This window comes from Onychostruthus taczanowskii, unplaced genomic scaffold (assembly GCF_017590055.1).
Source record: "Onychostruthus taczanowskii isolate IOZ18803 unplaced genomic scaffold, ASM1759005v1 scaffold7, whole genome shotgun sequence".
NCBI classification, from domain to species: Eukaryota; Metazoa; Chordata; class Aves; order Passeriformes; family Passeridae; genus Onychostruthus; species Onychostruthus taczanowskii.
This window is the reverse complement of record NW_024504786.1, coordinates 11,930,225-11,957,435: the sequence shown is the minus strand read 5'-3', so window position 1 is coordinate 11,957,435 and position 27,211 is coordinate 11,930,225. Positions and strand designations below refer to the sequence as shown.

Below are 27,211 nucleotides of genomic sequence, written 5' to 3'. Positions count from 1 at the left end.
TTTTGAAAATATTTGTAAAACACAGTGTCTAAGAACAGCTTAAGATAGATGAACATATTTTTAATTTTAGCTAACTATTTTCAAATATTTAAATATTCCACTAAGTTTTGCATTGCTGTCTAGGAAAGTATTTGTCTTGCAATGGCCACTAACAATTTTAACTTCCAAACAGTTAGCACCGATTACTTCAACATCCACAGAGCAGCAATGTCTGAAAACCTGAACTTGCACACAAGTTTCCCACTTCCCATTTTTAGCCCTACTCAATAAGCCATAATTATGATTTTTTTTTTTGTGTGTTATAATTCTATTACAGGTACTGGAGTCAACTCATTAAACTGGGGTTGAACAGACTGTGGTGTGGGAAGAAAAGTACCACTGCTCTTACACTAAGGACCAAAACATCAATAATTCAAGTTGATTGGGAAACACTATTCAAGCACACAATTAATTTTTAAGAATGTGGTAGAGACAGTAATAAACATTGCAAAACAATTTTAAATTTTACAAGGCTCGTCAACAAAGCTTACAAATATGAAGCTTTTGAAATAACAAAAATCTACATCTCTTCTTGTTCCAGGTTAAAGGAAAATGGACTCTAGGCAACATTCTGGAATCCAGCCAGCAAAACTACGAGCATCACCTGTGACCCCCGCTGCTGCACAGGAAAACTGTGAAATTCACTAAAAAAGAAATTCACTAAAACTGAAGAACACCTGAGAACCCAACGACTTAAGGAAAGAAAAAAAAAAGTAAACAACGCTCTACCAGGCAAAATTAAAAATGCAAAATGCACCTATCCACTAAGGTGGCTCCATTTCCAACATGCTCGTAAAACTACAGGGATTTCTGAGATGCTCCCGAAAGCTTCCCAGGGTCCCCCCAGCACTCCCCTGCAGCCCTGCACAGCGAGCCTGGCCACAGCCTCCCCCAGTCCCAGCACATGTGTGCCCTTTCCAGGAAGGGAGATAAGTAAATCAGTGTTTCTTATGGAGCACAGGATGAACCCTTCTGCTCCTAAGAGCTCTTACTGTTTCCACAGTGAATGTCATTTACACGAAGGGATTATAAAGGTTCCCACATGAAAATGCATCTCTGGCATAACTACATTCTTTCAAGTTACTTTTCCTCCCACTTGCTATAGTTCCTAGGTGAAAGGAAAATATTGACAAAAACAGGACATGAGGGGGACAAAAGATAACCACAGACTGAAAAACATGAAACTGTCAAGCCATTTACAATCCTTTTTTTTTTTTAAACTTTAACTCCTCACGGCAACTGGGCAGCCTGAGATCAACTACACAGGGTAAAACACTTTAATTTATAGCCTAAGGCTTCTTCCATGTTTAAGAGGAAGGAGCATGTAAAGAAATACAATATCTTTCTCAGCCCGTCTGTTCTTTGAAATGTCTTCATTAAAATGGAGATTTTGACTTTTTGACTGTGAATAACAGAAAAAGGACAAACCTGGTTTCCAAGGATCTTCATCTGCAGACAGCATACACAACACTCCCCGTTCACTCTCACAGATCACACTCATGTATCACAGACAGGTTTTCAGGGGGAAGGGCAGATGGGACCACCTCCAGCTCACGATGATTAGCTAAATTAGTCCTAATTACACCTCCATTTTATCATGAAGCAACTGAGAGAATAAAGCTGAGAATGTGGACCTGCAGGACAGAAGGACTCATACTTTTCCAGACCCAGGTGGCAGCTGTGGCAGAGACCACCGCTGCACCCAGCATGTCACAGCCCATGCCACCAGAGAGCTACAAGTCACAAACCTACAGTAACAAAGCTGTTCCTTTTTTTTTGAGGAGGGTGGGAAGGGGTGGAAATCCCTCGTATACACTGGCATTCAATGTTTCACCAACACTGCAGTAAAACCACAACTTGTTCAATGGTCATATGAGTTTGAGTGAATGTTAGAGGATGATACCAGGGGCTACTCCTTTAGAGCATCTGGGAGCCCCAAAAAAACTCCACTGAGCATACCTACTCAGCTAGCATAGCAGCAGGTAATACTTCATATATGCGCAAGATCTGAGCAGTTTTCTTCTAGGTAACTTAAATAATGGCTGTAATTAAGTAGTTAAGGATATATTAATCCTATCTCTCAGCTTTGCAGAGGTTGTGAACACAGTTGTGCAAACTGCTTAACCACAGCACTGAAACTTTCTCACTGCCCCATGTATTTTTCATAAACCCTTACCAATTAGTTTTAATAATCTGTTAATGCTGCAGCTTTATTTGGTGCATTGGTTATTATCTATTTAAAATACAAACAAAAAAAAATTACTTGACATCTTCCAGCAGACCTACTAAAAATTCCATTTATTTGAGTCTGATTCAATTAACATTAGGACTTTGTAACTTTTTTTTTTTTAATATATGTAAAATTGTATTGAACAAAAAATTGTTTTAAATAATTGTTTCATATATTGAGTGATTCTCCGTGGAAAATATGCAAGAACTAAGATTTATTGACTATGGAATCTCAAGCGACAAATCATGCTGGGGGGATATGAAACTAAATATAATTAAAATAAACTAAATTTTTCAATTGGCTGTTAATTAGATAGATAGCACAAAGATGCTGACTTCACTCTTGGTCCCCATATTCTTATATTTGTTTTTCTGAATTAAAATCTGTTCAAGCAGTACTTGCTTATCATGCCACTGACCAAAAAAACCCACTGTAATCAGAAATAATACTATTAGAAGAGAAGATGTAGGAAGGAGAGATGAATTACTGTACAAGTGACAGAAGCATAAGGAAGAATTTTATTCACAGGTATACTTGAAAGGTTATATTGGTTTTATGTGCTCTGCTCGGCAGATTTTTCAGTCATGAGCCAAGAAATGCTGATTACTTGCATCCCATTTGCCAAATACAAAAGCTTTATTAGTCATAACAGCATGGCTGTTCCAAACAGACAAAGAGATAGAAATAATAATAAAAAAGACAGAAGAAAAAGACTTGCCCCTTCTTCAGGGTTAGTTGTCTGTGGGCAGTTAAGTATGACTTAGTGTGGCTTCATTTCTAATGTACGCTACAAGTAAAATGACTGCAGTGTGGATTTGTGCTTTGATTTGTTGTCTTGCAAGCAGAAGAACACTGATTTTAAGAGGCCATTCATTATGGCATTTGTACAAAAAGAAAAATGGTTAATCTATCTCACAGTTATATATACACATTCTGAATATGTTTCAGGAGAGCACATAAGGCTAACAATTTGGTAAGAATATTTCTGCATATATTTTCCTCTTTCAAATGTAGAAATTGCATTCTGAAACATTAGACAACTTTTAAAATGATAAATCCATGTAAAACAAATCCCCTGCAATCTATTTTAACACTTTCAAAATTAGTTATAAATACTGGTAATATTCAAGTGTGGATGCTTTATCTCTTAATTTTTATGCATTATTCACCCTTTCATTCTAAGTACTGTCTTCTTCTTAGCTTGGGTATAACAAGCCAAGCACTGCCCTCAACAATGCAGTCACAGTTCACGCTCTTAAATCGGCTGGAGCTCCACTTTCACTGGGGGTAACATTCATCCTTTTGTGTCTTCTTTTTACTTACAGACAAAAGATACGATCACTTTCCACAGTTCAAAATGAATGCAATGTGAAGCCAACCTAAGAAGCTACAGGAGTTAGTCTAAAATAGAAAATGTTATTCTTCTTCTGAACACAAAACTACAAAGTTCCAGAATTTTGCACTAGATAAAACATGCACGGGCTACTGGTCACAGATGAAGCCATATGCTGCTACCATGACAACAAAAATAATGAAGTTTGGAGTATTAGCTTTGAAGCAGCTTTGAGGTCCCAGTTATTTTCCAGTAAACACAAGAAACCGACATTTAAATCTATGGACAACTTCTCCTAGCACATTTTCAGAAGTGGAATATATCATGTCAAAAGAAACGTGTACATCTTTTCTCTGGTAATCAATAACAATTTAAAACAGATGGGTACAGAATCTTTCTATAGAAACTCTTACACACAGAATTAATCCAAAGCACCCAGGAAATGCGTCTTACAGATTTAACCAATACTACCGTTGAATGTCTACAATGTATGCAACATGGACTGGAAGTTTCTTATACAGTAAGAATTTTCTTAATTTGGAATTACCTTATTGTAATTTTGGTACAGGAAATCAGAGAAAGAAAGGTATTTTGTTTCTTTAAATTCAGCATTTATTAAATTATAGCTCAAGATACCGTCTTAAAATATGTGGCTGTTTCATCACACTCTGCCATGCAGACTGCTGTGCTACTCAATGCAGTTATTCATAAATGACTATATAACCTAATGCATTTTGTTCAATTAGTCCCCATAAGTGTTTTTTATTGACAAAACATAATTTAGTTTTATTAAATGTGACTGGAACATTGCTTCTGCCAAGTAAGTGAGTATTAATGCCTCACTTTTTTGTTTTTTTAAAAAACAGATGGAAATTTTAAGAATTAAGGAACAGCTTGAATGTCACTTACATGAAAATTGTACAAGTATGACATTATTGTCACTTTTGTTGCTTGCAGTAATTAAAAAAAATTATCTAAGCTACTTATCACCATAAAAACCTGGCACTAGTGAAAGAGAAAACGTGTTACGCTACAGCTAAAACAAAAAAATTACGTGATTTTATTCAAGTAGGCTCTTCCAATGTAGCATGTAAATTACCATTGTTCTACCTTCAAAATACAAGGCTGTTAAAAATATATCTTAATTGCAGCTGCATTATCCTCACACCAGAACTAAAGTTACATTCACGTCTCGATTTTCATACTGTACGGCAACCTCCACTGAGTGGAACTTCTCAAACATCCCTACCTCACCAGGAAAGAAAAGGACAGACTGTGTAAAGAAAGATTATGTCCTTGCCTCTCCACAATTCCTCAACAAGATTAAATTAACAAACCTCTCTTTCTTCATCGTGACTTACACATCACTATTTTCCCATGCAAAAAGGATAGTACAACTTTTCAACTCCTAGCACCTATCAAAATCTCCACTAAAGTTAAAATTTATATATTTTCTGTAAATCTTACCATTATAATCCTATTGGGGTGTAATTGCTGTGGCTAATATTCTTACCCTGTTATGAAAATGCTCAACATAAATGTGGCACTGAGTTGTTAAGATAATACATGATCATGCTGTGAGAGGGTAATACCTATACAATAGCCCTCGCCAATACCATAAATCTCTTTATTAGACAACAACCTATTACAGGAGATCTACTTAACTGTTTCCCTACTAAGAGGGCCATTTGGTGTTACAATAACAAGCTGACTTTTCACATTAGAAAGGATTAGCCAGTATAAATAATAAATTGACACAGAGTTACTACTCTTTTAGATATGGTAAATCTTCCCCTATGTTTAAAAAGAGAATCCAAACTAAACTGCTAAGATCACATAAGGCTGAATGTATATTAAGTTTAAAGTTCTGTTCATTTAAACTAAAAAAAAAAAAAAAAAATTAAAAAAAAATCAACTTTTTGACCAATTTACACCACAGATTTATTACAGGAGAGCATATTACAGAAAGCTGTTTCTGTTTTATGGAATTTGCATACATGCTGCTTTATTTCCTAACAATATCATAGCAAACCATCTTTCAGTTTACTGAAATATTTTAAAATAAAATGATTGCCACCTTTTTTCCCCAGATAAGTACAGAATAAACTTAAGTACTATCTATTATGCTTCTTGCTCAGCAAGTGAAACTGTATTATATATTAATTACTTTCTTCTCTGAAATCTTAACTTTTTGAAGGATCACACACTTTCATTATCCAGACAACTAAAATACAGATTACGAAGCCTGCAGTACACCAGATTATTTCTTTCATTGTGCTAAATAAAGGAAAAATCACTACCTAAAGTACAAATTTCTGATTCTTTAAGCTAGTTTTTAAGTTCCAATTTACGAACAAACTTAGGTTAAGACATTCCTTGTTCTTTGTTCTCAGCATTTATTAAAGCTTAAGACAGAAATCCTTACAACTGTTTGCCTGCTTTAGCACCCGACTGAATCAATTCCTCAATTGGATAAAACTCATTTGCCTCTTTATATTTTTAAATAGAGAAAAAGCAAAATTAGGAATTAGCCTTTCATCCACAGTCACCTTGATTATGATCCATAACACTGCTTGGGTAAATAGGAAATACTTACCTCCTGCTTTTTGGCTACCACAATACTCTGCACGAGATGTTTCGAAGACTGAAAGTACTCTGCTGTCTCTGTGATGCTGACATGACATTTTCAGAATCTGAGAAGACAGTTTATTCAACAAAAATCTGCTTCCTGTTATACAGAATACCAAAACTGTCCTCTTGCACCTCGACCGGCAAGAATTGTTTTCCTCATCTCTTTTTTAAACTTCTGATTAATAGGCACTTCTTTGAAATATGAAGTATTTTTTTTTTAAGTTGGCTTGTGCTTATTGATGTTTTAAAATCTTTGCCCACTGTGATTTGCTATTACTGATGGACAGCCTTTTTAAAAGCTGTCTTGCAGAGCCTTTCTGCAGAAAGGCACAGTGAAATGAAATTGTACTTACTGGAAACAATTCAGCCCTGAATGCCTTGATTACTCTGATTATCTCATATACAAGCTCCCTCTGCAGGTAATAATAAGAATGAGCAAAAATATGTGAAAAATGTGGGCAACAACCAGCGTAGGAAACCAAATAATCAGTCATCATTTTAATGAAACCCCCAGAAATCCTTCTCTGATGTTATCCGGCATAAGGAGGTAACACAGGAAACATTCTCCACTTTTTTCCCAGTTCTGTGTCTCTTCCAGTCTCCTCAGAAAAGTTAAACATTCAGCTTTAGTCTTTCCTATATTAAGTCACACAAATTTCTTTTTCCATATCATTTTCATCTAAATGCTTTCAGTGCAGAAAAAAAATAAAAGAGAAAAAAGATAAGAAAAAAAAAAGAATGAAAATTTAAAAATGGCTCTGTTTATCCAGAGCTAAACAAAAATGAAAGACCACCCCAAACAGTAAAACAAGTTCATCCTATCTGATGCATTTGTCTAACTGAAAACCAGCCAAGCAGCAGCATTCCTTCATTCTATTTACTGCTAGGAGGTAAAACCTAATGTCACTTTTGGATACAATTACACATGCACTCCACCAAAGTTTAAAATGCAATTGAACTGAATGGTAAGTTATCTTGAAAATTAAATTATATATATTAAAAAAAAATCCCTATCAATTTAAATCAAATCATGAAGTAACAATGTAGTTTTCATCCAACTGGAAGTAAACTGCTTTTCTCCCAAAAGAAAACCCTTACCTTAAAATGTCTCAAGTTTGTTTGCCGTAATGGGATGAGCACTCTAGATAAAAATCCCTTCAATGCAAATGGGATAAAGCTCCAGTGAATGAAGCTATAAATATTAAGTACATTGTAATTAAGCCTTCATCCTATCTAACCTTTAGCACACACCCAAAAAACTGGGAAGCCATCAGGCAACATTAATTTCTCTTCTCACGCAGTGAGAATAAATGTCTGCCTGTGGTTTTGTTTCTCTTACAGAGCAAAATCTTACTTTCTGCAAGTAGTGCCCTCAGACTGATGAAGAACATACATAAAATGAACGCATACGCATTGGGCATAAAGTCACATATGCCCTGTGTCAACTTCAATTTTCACTGGGAAACTCCAGAATACAACCCTTCAAGGTTTCAATATCAGCTTTAAAAACAAAATAAAACAAAACAAAACAAAAAAAAAAAAAAAAAAAAAAAAAAAAAAAAAAAAAAAAAAAAAAAAAAAAAAAGCCAGGGGAAAGATACCCCTATTTCAGAAGGATACAGCCATATCAGTACTGATATTTCAGTATGGCTACAGCCATTACATAGGATAAACATAAGACAAATTTTGGGTGTTTAGTTCAAAAGGATGAGACTACTGCAAATAGAGATCTTCTTTGATGATGGAATATCTTTAACAGTTGGATCATCAACCAGTTCCTATGAGATACTATTATACACCTGCTGAAATGAGGAAATAAAGAAAGCAGGGGGGGAAAAAACCCCAACTTTTTAGCGAGATGATGCTCTATTCAAGCACGGGTAAGATTACTGCCTGAAGGGCAAAAGGATTTCTTCTAAATTTCAGATTATGTCAGCCTGCACCTCCCCTCTCTCTTCACAACAACTCTCAGCCTACACCCATGTTCCTGGCACAGAAGCTCAACCAGGAATACACCACTGCTTAGGCACTTCCTCTCCTTTAAGCACTTTATACTGATTTACACAAGAATCACCCTCACCAATTGACAGTCTAAGTTTAAGAAATACTTATTAGACTAAAGCAAATAAAAACTGCTGGAGACACTGCCAACAAAATAGTTATGAATTGGTCTCCTGTAGAACACTCATTCTGTTCAAAATGAAGATTCAATCATTATTCATTCTGGGAAAGCAGGTTTTTCCAAATTGGTCACCTTACACTGAAAAAGTCCAAAAAATAGTGTAATAGTCTAATGAAAGGATGCCTGGATCAGATGAAAAGAATTCTGCCTACCATCAACACAGGCATCGGGAATTTGCCAGAGAAAGGCAGAGTCAACAGCAGAACTTGTTCTCAGAAATATATTTTCTTAAAATGTCACTTTATTTAAAAGCAACGCTGCCTACCGAGAGGGAATTGTTTCTGAACCTGCTCACCCTGGTGTAGACTGCAATGCTGTAAAAAATTACAGAGAATACACAGAAAAGTGAATTAAAGTCTCCTTCTGGCATGTGATCGCTCTCCACCACTGCAGCACTGATTTCACAGTAAGGCTCTGTCTCTATGCACACCCGAGCCCATCAACAGCAGAGCAGGTCTGATAGTCAGGAACAAGGTCGGTCATCCCCTCCCCAGCTGCCAGAAACAACTTTTAGCAGTAATCGGCGTTATTATTCTGTCATCTGGATTCAGTAATCGGTGTGAGGTGTCGACTGATGGGAAAATACCAACAGAGGGCACAAAGGAAAGCAGCAGCCCAACCTAAACGAGAGATTGGGGATTTTATCACATCCACAGGCAACTGGATAAACAGAAGTACTCTAATTTTTAAAGCATCATTCTCCAGCGATAAATTGTTTTGCTGCTGCTTCACTGATATTATCTATTTTTCCAACAGCTGCCGACACAAATGTAACCCTCCATAAAGGAGCTATACCTGTCTAGCACTGGTGCACAACCAGTGCTTGGCTGCTCTCACACTGTCCCCACCACAGGAAGCAGCAAAAAAGCCCAAGAAATGGAAAAATTCCCTTCTTTACCATAAAATGTATAAACACTCCCACACCTATCTATGAATCAAGACATCCCTTATTTAAGTATTAAACACAATTTGTATAGTACCAGAACTCGGGATCTTAAATAGTACTCTTCATTCATGTCATTTCATTCCAATTTTGTAGCCCGTTGCAATAAAGTAACACATCATTAACATATAAACATAGTAAAAAAACACTCATCTGTGTTACATTTTAGAAAAACTGCTCCCCCTTTTCCTTATATTGCCGGTTTTGCAAAAGGAAGTGTCTTTCTTGGGTGATAAACACATTGTAAAACAATTGTAAAGAAAAAAGATTTAGAGTTATTTAGTAAACCAAGGAACAAAACAGGCAGACTGAGACTCTACCATATTTGTATGAGGAAATGGCATAAAATAAATCTCTTTAGACAAAAAAAGCCCTGCATTACGTTAAAAGGAAAATATTCCTAATACTGGATCTACGTAAGAAACACAAGTAGCTTCTTATTAACTAGATTTTATCTGAAGCTAGCTACTCTCACTACTGAAACACAGACATTGATACTAAATCTTTTTGTGTAAATGTTAGTGTTTATAATGTGCTCCTAAGAGATTAAGATTAGAAAAAAAAAATAACCACATAACCAAGACAGGCCCTTTTTTCTCTCAGCCCATGATCACTTGTCAAGCCATGATTAATGCTGTGCTCTGTAGAGGGAGACATTACATCTAGGCTACAACAGACCTAAATTTTACCCTAAGGCAGAAGTCTGATTTAAACATCTCTATTCAAAGTGACATTTGTCCTCTCTTTTCAACCAGTTTCCTCTGAAATTCCAGTAAACTGACTTTGTGACCTACAAATGGTCCATTGATTCTAACTTGTCGTGTTGCCTGTCCTTGTAGCAAAGTTAGTTTTGGTGACTGAATGAAGCAAGATGCTATGCATTCAAGAAAAATACAGGAGCAGAGTCCATTAGGTGCTCTATTAAATGCTCCGTTGGATAACAGCAACTAGAATTCATGGCTATAAGGATTCCAGCTTACACAGAAGAGCTAAAGATAAATACTGAGGTCAACATTAGAAATCAGAAAATATTTTTATATTGAGAAGTAAAAATGGCTTTCATATTCTGAGGTGATGAGCAAAGATATTTTTTTTTTGTTACAGACAAGAACATGGGCATCGTCAGAGCCACCCTGAAAAGTAATTACATTTTATCTCTCGCCTTTCACTCTGAAATGTCTGCTAAGGTATTTACATTTGTCTGTTACGAGAACAACAAGTGAAAAAACTAGTTGTTATCACTTATCTCAAGTAAATACTATTTCTCCAGTGAATGGTATTATTCCATCTATTTTATAAAGTTATTGTTAGATCCTCCGATTTATCTGTAACTGCTGTTGCAGGAATAAAAATAAGACATGCCTATACCTTATAAAGAAATAGACAAATAGCAGAACTGGACATGTAGAATAGTCAATATCCTTCTTACTGAACATGAAAAATGGCAACATTTGATAATATTAAGCAATTCAGACAGTGCTGGCAAGTTCCTACTAGCCAAGGTAATCTTATTTCTGGTGCTTTTCAGGGTAAATTGATTTTTTTTCCTTCTCTTAGCTGCTCTGATAATTGAACAAACGTATACAAGTGTGATGGGATTTTACTTAGCAGACAACACACAAAACATTCCCCAAACATGGAATGTCTTACTCATAAAAAAGCATTTTTGTTGTAATTAAGCAAACTGTATTTAAGCTTGATTTGTGCCAGAGTAACAATCAACAGCATTTTGCTAGAGACTGCACTCTACCTGCAGGTGCTGAGCATTGTGCTTGCTTCAGTCAGGCTGCAATGCTTTTTACTGTCCTGCATTTCTAAATAACTTGGGTAAATGGCAAGCTAGAGCTGGCTGAATCATTAGAGTACCTCATGAAAATCAGAAAGAATGAATTCATGACATATGCATATTACATATTCTTCTAAACCCCATAAAATGCTCCATTTAATGTAACAACCCATAACTTGGAGGTGCTACGATTCTGAATTTGAAGACTTTTTTTCCTTCCTCCTTTTGGAATCTATTTCTAGTTAACTATCAGTTTGCATCTAGAGAATGCTGTCAGATCGTAGCACTAACTAAGCAAGTGTATTTCTATAACTAAATTGCTGATATTAAGCGACACAATTTTCCCAGTCCATGCTGCAGAAACACATCTCATATATTACAGGCTGAAAGAAACATGAACTCCTAGAAAATTACCTATTGAAGAGGGCTTTAAGCCTGTCATCCTTCACCTTTTAAATGAACAATGTTAAAAGGAATCGTATTTGCTAAATAAAGACTAGAAGTATTTTCTACACCAGGTATAGATAAGTTACCAATATTCCAGAACCACCTGCTACTTTTATTTTAAAAACTGTTGGAAACAAAATGAAGCTATCTTTGAAAACTATTTAAATATTAAACATGATTGTTAACAGTATAGAGAATGGCCTTAAAATAGGTTGTTGTTTTTCCAGGTTTCTTGACATCCAATTACAACCATGATGGTTAAAATTTTTTACCTGTTTCAAACAGAGGGTGTTTTTAGAAATAATAGAGAGCTTTTAAGTTGAAAAGCTGCACATAAATACTTAAGGAGGTGAATTTCTCGCAATTTCAAATCATTTTTGTACATCATAAACATCAATCCTAAAAAATGCTTTGAAAGAGTCTGATGACAACTCCAAGTAACAGGACTGACTACAAATTTCACTAGCCTGTGCTCTGAACTGTCTTGGTTCATAAGTGACTGCTTGTCTACCTGTGCATGGATATGACTTCCATTACACACCACACGCAGTTTAACTTCTTCACTTGCAGCTGACTAGGTAAAAATCGCTATTTGTTACTTCCAGTATAATCAGTCATCCACAGATATTCCTTAGTGGAAATGCAGAGGAATCACAGAGCATTTTTTGATATAAAGTGTTACTGGTAGGTTATTTGTCATTAATATTAGGCATGGCACAATCTCCAGCAGGAGCCATAGTACAAGGCAACAGTATTTTCTTACAGGTATGTCAACATTTTAGGTGGACAGAGGATGAGCAACAGCTTGGAAATACATAAACTTTAAGTCCAAATTTCAGTAAAAAGTTATGATTGCATTTCTGTGCTCTCTAGATGTCAAACAATGCTTTCTACTGCATGGTTATTATGATTTATATGAATTAATGACACACTATCTAGAAATGTATTTCAAATAAAACTTTGATAAATATTTTGCCTAACTAGAGATTTCTCTCTCCGAAACCTTGAAGTGAAATTATGAACTTTTAAAAAAAAGCTGTAATTCAAAACTGTAGGAAATTTTCTTCATCACAACTATTCTCATTTAAAAAATATATATTCATCAAAATGTCATGTCTACATATCACATTTCCAGAATAAAACCAACCATATTATTACATACGATTAACCATAAAGACTACAAACTCCTAAGACCATACTACCTTGCTTATTTAAACTTTAATAAGGTGCTTCCTTACTATGGACTGGGATTCTTGAGTAACCCCTTTTCCTGACTTTACACATTCAAAATAGTAAGAGATAAATAAAACATTGAGAAAGCTTCTGAAGTGATCAAATAAGAACTAACTAAGCACACTTTGGTTTTTTTAAAGCTTTCCTCTTGCTCATTTTAAGAAGGGAAACACCCAGAAGCCTGGTGTTAATGTCTCTGCTGATTGTGAAAATTGCAGCAATAAAAACTCCAACTGCTTGTTTTAAATTAAGACTTGCAAGACTACATGTGAGATCTGTATCTTTACATTAGTTTTTATAACATTTGGAAGTTTGGTTGCCTGCTTTGATGTTGGTCTATTAATGAGCAGGGCAGCCAAAAGCCAGAAAAAAAAAATGTTTACTGGAAATTCTCAAGTCAAAACCTGAAGTAATTGGTTTGTTCTACCCCACATGATCCAACATCCTGATTCCCCCAACTACCAGCTCCCTGAGCTATCTGAATGTCTACGCTTTTTTACTGTTGCCAACACGTAGTAACCCACAGTGATTGAAAATGGCAGCTGAAGTGCTGCTGCAGCACATTAATTTTTCTCTAAGTGGTCCAATTTTGTCATCTGAATGTTGAAAATCTTCTTTTTACTACTTTATTACCTTTAGAGATTTGTCGAATTTGGGGTTGCCCGTCACATAAACCAAAGTGCAACATTTTCAAGACAATTTTTAGATTATCCCTAACAGCTGAAAGGATAATGCGCTTTCTTTATAGCCCTCTGCATTCAAAGCAGACTAGTTAACAGCAACTTAAGTGTGATAATGGCAATTACATCAATATGTTCCTTTTACACCACCAAAAGGTACTACTTCAGACAGCTGAAGACATTAGGTAAATAAACTGCTGGAAATTACCTGAAAGTAATTATCTAATTTTAGGACCACTAAATATATCTATTTACAAAATGCCCAAATAGCCGTGTCCATCTAAGAATAACAGAATACTTGATCAGCTGCAGTGTTTTTCACCAAGACATACCATATATACTCAGTTCCTTCATTACATGGAAGGAAATTGAAGCCTGAAATTGAATATCCTACTCTAAAGGCACATCACTTTCATGGCAGTAAAAGAAACATCCCCCAAATGGTGAATCAGAAGAAAAAAAAATAATTAAAACAAACAAACAAACCCACCCAAACAACAGACCAAATGCTACATATCAATGACTTAAACCAACTTTTTAAAAACATAAAATATCTATATCATTCAAGTAAAAGGTTTGGAAAGAAGCAATAGGTAAGGAAAATTTAGGAAGTTCTTTTTTGCCAGAGATATAAACCAGAATACAGTTCCCAAGAAACATCTGGTCCCTGGAAAAGGTCCCAACTTATTGATGGATAACTGGATTTTGCTTGGCTTTTGGGTTACTGGATTATGAATATTGATTTGCAAAGGTAATAAAAGTGTAGGCTAGGCCACATCCCCTTTCAAACTCAAGAAAATAGTAACAAAAGAATAAAAAACTATGAATATGTAGTCTCGTAAAACAGCTTGCAATGCGATAAATGTTCTACACAGCCACCAAAACAGCACTCCTGCCATAGCTGGTTGAGAATTATTTATTATAGGGCAACACTAACTACAAATTAGGTTATCTTTGTAAACACAGTATCACTGATTAAATGAGATTACAAGAATTACTCATTTTCACTTTTTCTAGAAGGAAATGGAAGCATATGGCCGGTGGTGATCAAAACTTCTTTTAAAACTCTCCATAAAAATATCTATTATTCCAGCCTACCCACCCATTAAGGATGGAAGCATATTTGTTTCAAAGGCCTGGAACCAAGAGGTCTTTTATTACAAGATTTCATTTGTTTTCTGAAGTAATTAGAAGGTCTTCCCCATTCATCCCTCCACGCAGTAACGTGTAGGCCATACCAGAGCAAGAGCGCGGGAGAAAGCACTTTCTAAATCCCCCTCCCAGAGAGGAGGAATCAGAAACCACGCCACAGTGCCTGTCATAAAAGGTCACTTTTTTTTGCTCGGAACAAACCATTAATCAATAGAGTGTAATTGTCCGAGCGCTTGCAAGGGCTCTGCAGCGGAGGGACCTTGTTCTTCACTCGCATAATTGCAAAACAGCAAAAGTTCAGGAACATAACCCAAATCCACCTCCCCATTTTACCCCTTTACAATTCCCACTGCCCTTTGGGCCTCTTCTTGGAAGCAAATGGAAGACAAGCTGAAGTTTTCTCAATTGAGCCGGAGCTAAGAAACCTTTGAAATGCTAATACCCTCCTTCAAACGGTAAGAATTCACACTTGCATTAATTCAAACAATTTCTGCAGAATGATGCGAAATGGCACCTCTTTTCGTGGCAAGCAACAAAAGGAGGGAGCCGGGGCGTCTGAGGAAGCCAAACAGCAGAACATTTGTTCCGCAGGATTCCTTCCGTCGCGCACAGGGGCATTTCTGGGCAAAGAAAACACACCTGAGCACCAGCAGAGCTCTTTACTTTCTGACAAACCGCGCTCAAATCCCAGCAGGGCCGACGCAGACTAACAACAAGATGTTATTTTTAGAGCCAGACACAGCAACGGTGCCTCATGACACACTGTTTTCTGTCTCCAGATGGCCCCAGATTTCTACATGTGAAAATAAATAGAAATAAAAAGAAAAAAAAAAAAAGAAAAAAAAAGAAAAAAAAAAGTTGTTCTCACCCCACAGCCGACAAAGGGTAATTTATTCCTCTTCCCACAGGCACCCCCCACCCCGCACGGGCTGGGAGCCGGGCGCTCGGCAGAGTTACACAAATAAACCCGCAACAGGTAATTATTTAGCGAACGGGTGCAACTTTGCGCGCTGCGCGCCGCGGAGCACCGGGCCTGCTCGGCGGGCGGACCCTGGCGCGCATCCCCCGCGGCGGGGCGGCCGTGCGGAGCAGCGGCGCCGCCGCGCTGCCCGCGCCCAGAGCCGCCGGCTCACCGAGGGGCACATCGCTGCGCCGGCGGCGGCCCCGCGGCAGCGGCAGGCGAGGCAGACCCTAAAGTAAGTGCATCCCTGCCGGCGGCTCGGCAGGGGAACATCCAGGAGTCAGGGAGCAGGCGCCGGCAGGAACGCGCGGCGAGGCTGCAGCGCGGGGCTCCGCTTACCTATGTCTGGGAGCCGAAGGCGGGCCGGGCTCTGTGTCCCCGGCGGGACCCGCGGTCCGGGTCAGCCCGCCGAGCGCGGGGCTGCGGGAGATCGCGGCGGAGTTAGTCCCGGGGCCCCGGCGGCGGCGCGGGAGCGGGCGGGCGGGCGGTGGGCTGGGGCGGGAGCGGGCGGCAGCCGGCGCTGCGGCTCGGAGGGCTGGGGCAGCGCAGAGCAGGGGCGGCTTCTTCTCCACGCAGCCGGTCGGGAGGGTCTTCTCGGTCTAAGTCAACATTTTCCTGCAGTTCCCCACACTCCGCTCCGCGGCAAAAGCGCGATGCAGCCAGGCTCCCGCACGCACGCACACAAGAAATAAATTCGGGAGAGGAGGACGGGCGCAGTGCAGTGTGTGTGCCCAGCCTCGGGAGTCCCTTCTGTGAAGCGATCAGGAGGCGATGCCAGCAGCTGGGGCAGCGGGGAACAACTCGAATGTTACAATGGACCCCCTCCTCCGTGTCTCTGTCGCTCGCACCGACCGGATTCACATCTCCCGGGATGACATTCTGGCCTCTGGCGGAGTGCGGAGCCGGCCCCTCCTCAGATTTTCTCCTCTTCCTCTCTGTGCCGCTGCCCCGCCAACGACTGGAGATCGGGCGCTGAGCAAGTAACGCGCGCGGTAATGGGAAAAACGCAAGAGCGGCACACCAAAAAAAAAAAAAAAAAAAAAGAAAAAATCCCAATGAATGTATGGCAGCCTCTCCGTGCTCGTGCACCGCTCCGTCTGCGGCTGGGGAGCGCCAAGTCCTGACACGGACTCTCTGAACTGGAGTCACCTCCAGCCTCCTCCCCCTCCAATCTCCACCCCTTCTCCCTGCGCTCCCACCCCTGGGCTCAGCTAATCATATAAACATATTATCACGTAGAGCGGCATCGGCGAAGGACAAAAATCTCCCCCTTCCTGTCTTTTTTCAGTCCCCCCCCCGCCCTCCATTCATTTGGGGGGGATGGGGGGGCTGAAGGCTAAATAGCGGCCGCTCGGCACCGGAGGCCGCGCAGACCGGCTGCGCGCTGCCGCTCCGGCGCTGGCCGGGCCCGGGGCCTCGGGCCTGCCGCCACCCCCTCCCTCTGCCTCCCCGGCGGCTGCAGGCGCGCAGGCCGGCCGGCCGGAGGCGTCCCCGCCGCACCTTCGTGCCCGTACTCGCCCGCGCAGCGATGCCGCGCACCCCGCCTGGTGCGAGGGCCCGAGCGGAGCTGCCCGGCCGGCTGGGCTCGCCGCGCCGGGCCGGCTCTCCGCGCCGCAGCGGCTGTCCCCCGCCTCCCCTTCCCCGGCATCAGCCAAAAATCGTTCACCGGCTGGACGAGCAGCGAGAGAGGGCAGGCAGGGCGGGAAGACGGGGGGTCCCGGCACCCCAGCGCCTTCACGGCTCCGCTGGTCCTTTCCTTCTTTCCTTCGCACTGACATGGCCCGGCTTCTGCCCGGCAGGGACGGCGCGCCGAGGCACAGCGATGCGTTAGGGAAAACATGTCAGGGCAGGGTAAACAGCACTTGGAAACGATTTAAAGGATACTCAGTTGACTCACTGGTGTGCTCGGATACAAAACGCAGTCTAGTAGTGTTGTTGCATTCTCCCAAAAATCTGCGCTTAGAAACAAGGTCTGGTGCTGTAGGGTTTGTGTTTCTCGTCTGCATGGACGCAAAACACTGAGAATCCGCTCTGACCTTTCAGGATGTGCACCATGGGCAATTCCCAGCTCTCAAGGTCAGGGAGAAGCAGCTGGGCATTAGCGAGGGCCGGTGCCAGCGGGGGGCGAGGGCCGTGCGTGCGTCCCACGCTCCGCGCCCGCCGGGGCTGCGGTGACCAGAGGGAGCTTTGACAGCCGCGGTCAAAGCAGCTCAGGCTTGACCTGATAACTGCCCCCTCCCTTTGTTTGGGGATTTTAGCCATCCCCTCCCTCGCTGCAGCACTGAAATGAAATCCTCTCAGCTGCCTCTACTCACGAAATCGCATGCACTAGGCCGGACCACTTGGGGCTTGATCAACTGTTTTAGGTCCAAAGCACATTGACAATCCAGAGTACACCACCTATAATCAGGATCATTGCCCTTGTTAATGGTAATGATTTATTTTTTTACTTAATAATTTTGATGTCTCTGCATACCTGTGCAGTTAGTGTTTAGAAATTGTAGCATGTATTAAGAAAAACAGGACATGATAAAAGGAGACTGGATCTTGAAGACCTTGCAATATGGAGCGCTGAGAACCATAGAGCTGGTCCAGGGCTCTTCAAAACCACATTAGACTTTCAACAATGCTAGCAACAGTCTTGGGGGTGAATATCTAGAAGTCATTGAAGTAGGGACATGCCATAGCCATGCTGGCCTTCCTCAATTCAGGGTGTCTGTCCACGGGACTGGGGAGTGGAAGAACAATCTCAAGCTTTTAGGCCCAAAGGAAGAGTTCTACCACAGTGAGCAGCGCACCTTCCTAAGATCAGTTTCAATTGGGTTAAACCTGCAAAATGCCTCAAACAGAATGGAAGGACAGATCATCTATGTAACAGTTTTGTACCTACTATATATAGTTAAAAGCACGGGTTTCTGTGAGATCAACATATAGCAAAAGGGCAGAGTCTCTATTAAGTTCTTGGTGTATTCCTAATATAGCCAATTGCCCTTTCTTGCTATCCTTATAAATACCTGTATAAACCCTAAATAACCCGTAATGCATTTCCAGTGGAATTAGATTATACAGGCATTTTAATGTATTTTATGAGAAGCTGATTTTCACTGAAAGATCTGGACGCATCTGTTACAGAAACATCCTTTAAAAGAGGGTCACAGAAATATATACATATTGACTTGCTATGATTTTACCAAAGTTTTAAATTTTATCATTAATGAGTCCTTCTTTCTCTCTCTCTCTCTTTCTCTCCTTCTTTCTCTCTTTCTTTCTGTCTTCCTCTCTTTTTCTTTCTTTCATGTAATTGCAGATAAGCAGTGATACCCCTGAGCTAACAGACTTTTGCTTAGTTGATGAGAACAGGATTTAGCCAGAAAACTGTCGATAATACAAGAATTATCTAGGGTTGATGGTTTTCCTTTGAGAGGACATGAGAGAGAGAAGTTCTTCTGTTTGCAACAAAAAAAAACTCTGCTGGGTTCTCTAATTTTTTTTCTGCCTACAAAAAGATTGAAAAGAACGGCAGAACTAGGCTTTGTGCTAATATTTGCAGAAGTCAAAGTGAATTCACCTATGTGGATTCAAATGTAGGACTGAAGTTCATTTTCCCTCTTTTCATCAAAAACTTCTGGAATCATATTTCTTTCTACATGCAGAGATGGAGTTTTACAACTCTTTTACAATGGCAAGCTGTAAAACTGGGTTTTAAACAATTGCTAAAAATGCAGAGACCTTTTTGCATTTGTTTCTAAAACACATGTTTCCATTAATTCTCATTAAAACTGCATTAAGATATAAGAATACCTGGCAGAGGTGTATATTGTTTTGGCAAGTATAATACTACTATTCAAATGATTAATTTTACTTCACATGAATCAGCATATGTTTCTTTAAAAGAAAAATTGTACACACATGTACTCACAGCATACGTAAATCTGATCCTTTAGTTTTTACTCAGCCACATTTATTGCCAGATTTGAATATTAATATGTAAGAAGGAATTATAACAAATCAATTTTCCACCATTATGACTTCCTACTATTTACTTTTTTACATATCCCTATAAATATGAATCTTACTCCATACAGACAAGTAGAAACAAGTAGATTTTCCTTAAAATCTTGCTTTGCTGCAACAGTGCAAAATATCTAGTTTGAAAACATGAGAAGAAATATTACATTCTTATAAAAATATTTTGTGATATTTTATCCCCACTCTTTAACTAATGTTAAATTTGTAATATTTCATGTTAAGGTGTATGTTCTGTGTGTATTGCTCTCCACTTACTTTCATTAACCTGCTGGATGATATCCTTAAAAAACTAAAAAGCAAATCTATAGCAATTTCTAAAATAATCACAATTGTGTATCAATTAGCATTTCCAGGGCCCACGTGTAGGACAGTAACAACTGGAAAAGATTGAAATGTCAGCTGTGTACTTGAAAGAGATGCATCTGAGAAAGATGATTTAACTTGTGGCAAAAATTGGCTAAATCATTATGTCTGTAATATGATCTTACAGGCTGCTCTAGCTTTTATTTTTTTTTGCTTTTTTTTTTTGGTCATAGAATTGCATTTTATATCTGCCTATTCTTAAAAAGGTTAGTTTAAAATGTTTCAGTACCTTGATAAATAATATTTTGTATTGCCCTAAGTGTCAGTTCCCTCATGAGTAATGGTTTACACAGATTTTATGCAGCATGTTTTTTTATTACTGCAGTTTTATGACTGAACTTTAAATACTAGCGACTGACATTTCCTCTTATCTGTCTGTACTCCTGTGAGTAACGTATCAATGAACCTGTAATTAGATGTAATGTTGGCAAAGACTGACAGAAGAGGTAGTAAATACAGGTATGCATTATTATCAACTAAAATTGGGGCACTCATATAAAGACCCAGTTTAATTGCTATGATGTAAAGACTTCAGGTTTTTCCCCAGGAAAAGTAACAAACCACTAAATGATTTTAGCATTTCAACATAAAACAAAAAAAGAGAAAATTTTACTTGTTTTGTTTAGGAAAATCCCCAATTAATTTTGCAGGCAAATTTATATGAATAAACTGTGAATGATACAACCCATAATAGGAAATATCCAATGTATTGCCTTAAAAGTTTGGAAATATATCTTGACAATTACCGGCCTTTTAAACTAAGTAATTGATTTTACTGTCACTTGGGGGAAAAAAAACCGAAACCCATCAATAAAACAAGAAAATTCTGCAGCTGTTTCTAACAAATAAATGTAATATGAATTTGCATTTTGCACAGTTTACTTCAGTAATCAATTTTAATGACTCATAATCTATATCATTATTTAAGAAATGACAAAATCATTGACTTATTCATAACACTTGCTAATTGTTTTTAAAAATAAATTCTACACATGACTAAGGAAACACCCATTTCCACTTGCTTTATGTTAAATCAACATCTAACCACTCATGGTGATTTCATTCAAAGAAAACAGAAGGAACACATTAGCTGTGTGGTTAAAGAGATTGATGGGCTTCAAACATTTTAACCATGGATGGTTTTTTTCCAACTGTAGAGACGCATGTTTTTAATTTAAATAGCTTCAAGAAAATGAAGATCATTTTATTCAACAAAGCTGTTTTCTCTTGTTTCTTAGAAATTAATTTAATTTTGTTTAATTAAGTAATATTAGAAACAACTTGGTTCAGAGAAAATGCAGCTATGAAATAAAAGCATGTGTATGCCATATTAACTCCTATTCTGAAACAGAATTTTTGTCTCACATTAATAAATTAGAAGAGATCAATATGATTTTTGCCAGTGAATTTAGATGCCGTTTTTAATGCCGTATTTTTCAGTTACCTCACCACTCTCTGAAGTAAATTTGGGGGAGCAGTGGAGCTCAGTGTTACTGAAGAAATACATTCCTTTGGAATTCAGGTATTTTGGATGTATGCTGGGAGAGAAAAGTTTACAGTTTAATGCTGCAGGCATTTACAAAGGCCAAAGAGTTTTCAAGACTGAGCTGTTAGGAGTAACGTAGCAGGACACACTTAAAAAAGAAATGAGTACAATTCCCTGTTTTCATATGAAAAGCTCAGCACTGAAGCTTAAATGATCATACCAGGAAAGGAACTGCAGTGCTGAGCTTTTGGGGAAAGAGATATGTCATGAGATCCCAATTCTCCAAATAGGTTTGCACATTCTAGGTTCCCTTTTCTCCAATTGCTATATCTGTGTAGGCACACGTTCTGCATTTGGGCAGCAAAAAAGTGGGTTTTTTTAAAGACAGAAGCCCAAGAGAATACTAAGAAATTACACAGATTTTTCTATGTAATTTCTATGTAATTTTTCTATGTAATTTTTTTATTTAAAATAAATACAGTTTTGCCTGACAGGCAGGGAGCTCCTTCTCCTCCCCTTTACACAACTATATTGTACAGTTTGTGATGACTTTGCTCAATCTCTGTAATGTGCAGTAAGAGAAGTACCCCATGACTCAGACTGGCATGTGTGGTGGTCTCAGCATATTCTCATCATCTCTTCTTACCTCTTGCAACCCTCCTGCTCAATATAAAATAATCAAATTCCAATTGCATCTGGACTCCAATCTCTAGCTTGTATTTATTACACAGTGCTTTTAAGTATCATATTACCTAGGTTTCTGCCCACTCTTCTGTTGCTTCTGTATCACAAAATGAAAGGTAATGCAAAAAAGATAAAGAATTCAAAGGCAAAATGCCTTGGCACTGCATTGGCAAATATGAATCCATGAAGGCTTTTCTCTTCTTACTCAAACACCTCACTTAATCTGCACTGTTAAAATCCATATTCTTGATGGAACAGACCTCTCATTTGAGGAGATGTGAACAGCTTTACAAACTCATAAAGATTTAGATGCCTACATTGGGGATAAGGTTAAATTCATGTTCTTGGAAGTTAAAAAAATGGGAAAAAATACACCAAATTCTTGGACCACCAACCAGAGCTAAGGTCTCCCCATCTTTGTTGATTGCCCAAATCATTAAGCTACAGAGTCATGTTCCCTCTGGTGTTCTCACTTTCTAGTACAGTGAATCATGAATCATTTTCTGCCTGGTGCAAGACTTCAACAGAAGTGGAGAATATTTCCATTCTCAGTCAGGTTGTGGGTTAGAGAATTGTTTAGCTGGTGAGAAATGTGCATTTGAAACCCTTCAAGCAGGGGAGAGAACTGACCCTGTTTCATACACTAGACAAGTCTCTAAATGCTAGTTGTAGAATAAAGCTACACCTTTAAAAGAAAGGGATGACTGCTGCTGGGTTTAGTGGTAGACTAACTGCATTCATGGGTGTCAGATGCTCTTAGAGTTTGACTGTCACCTTTAACTGCTCAGCTTTGTTTTACACAGAGCCTTAGCAATAACAGAAGTGCAGAGCTCCTTAGTCTGGTTTATCTTGACTGATGTAGTATTTGGTATGATGAGTATTACAGCTGCAGGAAAATGTGATATAAAAAACATGGAAGTGCCTGTTGAACATAGACATCTTCCCCAGGTAGGCAGCATTTAAGCAGAGTAGTCTTTAAACTTAATGGCTTAAATTCTTTCCATGTTTCTCTTTAGGAGTCAAGTTGCAGAAATTCTATATATTGCCTACACAAAAATCTGGTCCATAGTCATAATAATCAAGTTGAGAGATACAGTAATAGGCTACGAACAGGAAAGGACAGGGTGCTCACAATCAATCATGAACCAAAAAGAACCTCCCACTGGGACTTCCTCACCTCGTGATTGCAGCTTTCAAGTTTCCCTTACCAAAAGATGGGGCATGAGAGACATACTTGCTTCCAAACGTGCATATTTCAGCTCCCTTTTGCTGTTTTCCCCATGTCTCAATATGTATTATTCTGTTAGACCAAATGTTTAATTTTTAGTTCAGAATTTTCAATTGGTAGCTTTAATCAAGGCAGTGTTAGTTGTGCTTTATATGCAGTTATCTGGTTCTACCCATCAGTTCCTCATGCCAATCTGGAAGTGCTTTAACCTCAGTTGATTGGTTATACTTGCTTTGATTTTGTTGTGTGGTTTAACACAGGGACTTGGTACCTTATTTTTTTTATAAGATTATATTTTTTCCTCTTGTTACTGATTGAAATGGTGAAAGTTATGTGATTGGCTCCCTCTGGAGCAGATACCAGAGATGCATCATGGATCACTGGTCAGAGAGCCTAGACACAGCAGCAAATTCAGTCTCCCTCCCCTCCCTATCAACTCTGTACAGCGGCACTGCTTTGCAATCCATCTCAGCTGACACGAGCAGAGCATGGAGAGGGAGACCCAGATTTGTTCCCAGGCTTACATCTTCTAGTTCACATTTTGTTGTGCTTGTGCTACATCGCCAGGTGTAACTCTGGCAGCTGTAAAGAACAGTCATTTGCCTTCACCAAAACCGCCTATAAAAGCCTCTGCTTGGGTAATGATTTGTTATATATTACAAACACCTGCAGCACAGCGAATTAATATCACTAAGTATAGGGATCAAAGATATTCCACCTTTTTTTCTTTAATTAAATGATCATTTACTTTTGACAGACCTCAATGTTTTTGACAAATAGACTTGAATCTGATTGAAAGTATGGCTACGCCTTTGTAAAAACACTGCAATCTAAGAATGACATTAGTACCATGCTCCTGTTTTGAGGAACATCGATTGGCTGCTTAGTACTACTGCTAAATATAAATAATAAAATGTATTCAATAATTATTTAAGATGCTATTCTTCACCTCACTGTGAGCAAAGGCTGCTGTTTGCTGACTACTCAGCACCAAAATATGATTTTTTTTGTATTACATCTGGTAAATCATAGTACTACATTTAATATATCATCAAGACACTTAAATTTTTATGACACTCTTGGAAAGCAAAGTATAACCCCATATACATTTACACAGGAATGGCAGAATTTTCTGCATATGCAAGCAGTGAGTATTACTGAAGAATGAACCACAGATTTGAATTGCATCATGTTTTGCCTTTTGGTTTTCTCTTCCTGTTGCTTCTCTACAAGGCTATGTCAGTTTAATTTGCTTTCATCAGAATTTTTGTTGACAGTAAAATTAATGTGCAAATTTCCTATCAGTTGTATATATTAATATAATTCCCTCTCAAATACAGTTCATTGAAATTAGCACTGGTAAAAGGTGGGATACATATTCATACAGTTATTTACATAAATTCCATTCAGCTTTATGCACCCTAAGCTCTAATGCAAAGTATCTACTACCACAGGTAATTTTAGCACAAGAGAAACAGCACATAAGTGGCATCTGACTTCCTAAAGATTGGGTGTCTTCTAATAAAGAGATTATTTGAAGAGAAACAAATCTGTTAGAAATTACATTTGTGACATAACTTTTATACATAAAACTATTGTCTTTACAACAACAAAAAAAAGCTGAAAATACTGATGTGTCTCTCCAACAAATCACATACAATTGGGTCTTTTCAAATTACATAAATTGTGCATAATGCCTCATTTGTGATACAGCGTAAGATATTAATAAATTAATAAAATTTTCAATCAGAACTTTGTTATGAAGCAACTTATATGACTGAGTATACACTAGACCAAAAAATAAGTTTTAGAAATTATCTATGTATGGCGAATTGATTTATTCAGCACATCATTTTTATCAGTTCTAATGTCAAAAATAAAATCAGTTGCAATATGTATATTGATCTGCAGGTTATTTGCCTGGATTTAGAATGCTAACTAAAGGAAAAGCCATTAGGTCATTATCTATATAAGTTTAGGGAATTCAGGCACCAACTATTCCTTGTTGCAAAAGGCATTTGCCACTAAAAATACAAACTGGAATCTACTATGTGCAGGTGCAGATTCTGCTCAGCAATGCAGCTCTGTTTGTGTAAGTTTTCCCTGGTAAACAGAGGAGCTGCAAGGTCACGAAACAGACAATGGCACTTCTCTGAGAAACTCAGGCTTTACTCTATAGACTTGCAGTTTTTATATTTCCCTGAGCATAATGCTGCAACACATGACTTACAGCAGTCTCTATTTTTCACAATTTTCCAGTTAATGAAAGTAATGTTTAAATACTCTGAAGTTAGATTATTAACTTCTACAAAATAGAAACAGATGTGTGTCTCAGTATGCCATTAAATTTATGATTTACATAGTATTCTTGAATACAGCTGAGCAGAGGCCAATGATTCTAATTTGCTCTAGATTTACAATAACCTGATCTGGTTTTTGTAAGTACTGAAACACTTTAAACAAAATTAGAAAGCTGTTGTGCTTTGTGTGATTAAAGATGCAATTCCCTTTGGGGTAATGAGAAGAGTTAAAACATGTTTCTTTCTTTATGGATGTTTCTATTATAAACACGAGTACCATATATTATGTATTTTTGTTACTATTTCCTTGCTTTTAATTATAAAATAAACTGATTGAGTTGTACTGGAGTTACAGTGAAACAATGCCAAAATCTAGCTAAAAAATGCATACTGAGGTTTATAAAAAATCCTTAAAATTCTTGAGGCCTTAAGATCTTGTTAGAAAAATGCAAGTTCCTTATAGTTTGCAGAATCCAAAACATCTCTGTAATTTAAAACTACACAGTTTAAAGGAATTATTTAAAAAGCTAACACATTTCTCAGCTTATTACACTATGTTAAGGCACAGCATTTTACAGAACAGAGTTTCTGTGTACTCACAGCATATTACATCTGGAGATTCACTGTGTCTAATGGCAGAAATCACAACTGAAATTAATCTTATTGTTTAAAACAAGGTGTATCTATGGGTAGAGATCAAGTTGTGTTGTTGTGACAGTAAACACTGAAGTTTTTAGAAAGAGTCAACATGAGATTAGATCTGTCAGACATAAGCAATGCAGGAAGAACATCCTGTGCATGAATATTTAAGGTCGGTTTCAAAGATTCTGAAAATCAGAAGCTAGGCCACTAAAGATGTATGGATTCAATGTTAGCTAGAAATGAGGTATTTCCAAATTGTGATCTATGACTCTGTGGTCAAAAAAGTAGGTCATTTACCATTGTAATCAACTTTTCCCAGGAAAAGGTGACATAGCAAGGAAGTGTATACATCTATTTAATAGGGACTTTTTATAAGAATTTTTAAAACTACTTCAACCATTCTTTGCATATTGCACTCCAAAACTCAAATGGATTTTATGAAGGTAGAAGTAATAAACCAGACATTTATTTTACATAGTACCTGGAATATAATATTATTTCATGTATTATTTTATTAATTTTCTATTTTACATACTGCATTGAAGATAATATAGGCTCAATATTATACACTCATATTAAATCATACTACAATATATGTATTTATATTTATCTTTACCTCTGATGAAATGTTTAATATTATTAATCCTTTCATTTTAATTATATATAATTAACCATCATTAAAACAGGAGCATTACCTTTTAATAAAAGTTTAATCATACATTTACTCAAGCACGGGATCAAAATGCTACACAAGGATGACATGTCTTGAAAGTGATTGAATGAATTCAATTTATTTGGCCACTCGCTCTTCCAACACACTTAGGGTTGCCATCTGGGCTTCACTCAAGGGATCTCCAAGGGT

General features: G+C 38.1%; 2 protein-coding genes across 7 annotated transcripts in view; one reads left to right on the top strand and one right to left on the bottom strand.

Moving 5' to 3' along the window:
• The window catches only part of ADGRL2 (adhesion G protein-coupled receptor L2), a 321,354-nt gene that overhangs the window by 139,043 nt on the left and 155,100 nt on the right, over positions 1-27,211 (bottom strand). For 3 of the 6 annotated variants that reach the window (XM_041421359.1, XM_041421363.1, XM_041421364.1), the window contains exon 1: positions 15,957-16,307. The exons of 1 other annotated variant lie outside the window; for it this stretch is intronic. The gene's annotated coding sequence lies outside the window, so the exon portion shown is untranslated. Of the gene's footprint in view, positions 1-6,198; positions 6,214-15,524; positions 15,639-15,956; positions 16,308-27,211 lie in introns of those variants that run through there. 2 more of the 6 variants (XM_041421360.1, XM_041421362.1) reach the window with 2 other exon arrangements.
• Positions 14,943-16,593, top strand: LOC121345122. Its single transcript, XM_041421680.1, has 3 exons — positions 14,943-15,111; positions 15,565-15,852; positions 16,239-16,593. Exons 1-3 carry the CDS (start codon positions 15,089-15,091, stop codon positions 16,591-16,593), a joined length of 666 nt encoding a protein of 221 aa, XP_041277614.1. The 5' UTR covers positions 14,943-15,088.

Bases quoted from the DNA above. Each gene is read 5' to 3' on its own strand.
- LOC121345122 (XM_041421680.1), top strand. From the start codon at position 15,089: ATGCTAATACCCTCCTTCAAACG. The intron at 15,112-15,564 runs GTAAGAATTCAC...CTCTTCCCACAG, and splicing joins CTAATACCCTCCTTCAAACG to GCACCCCCCACCCCGCACGG. The intron at 15,853-16,238 runs GTAAGTGCATCC...ATTTTCCTGCAG, and splicing joins CAGGCGAGGCAGACCCTAAA to TTCCCCACACTCCGCTCCGC.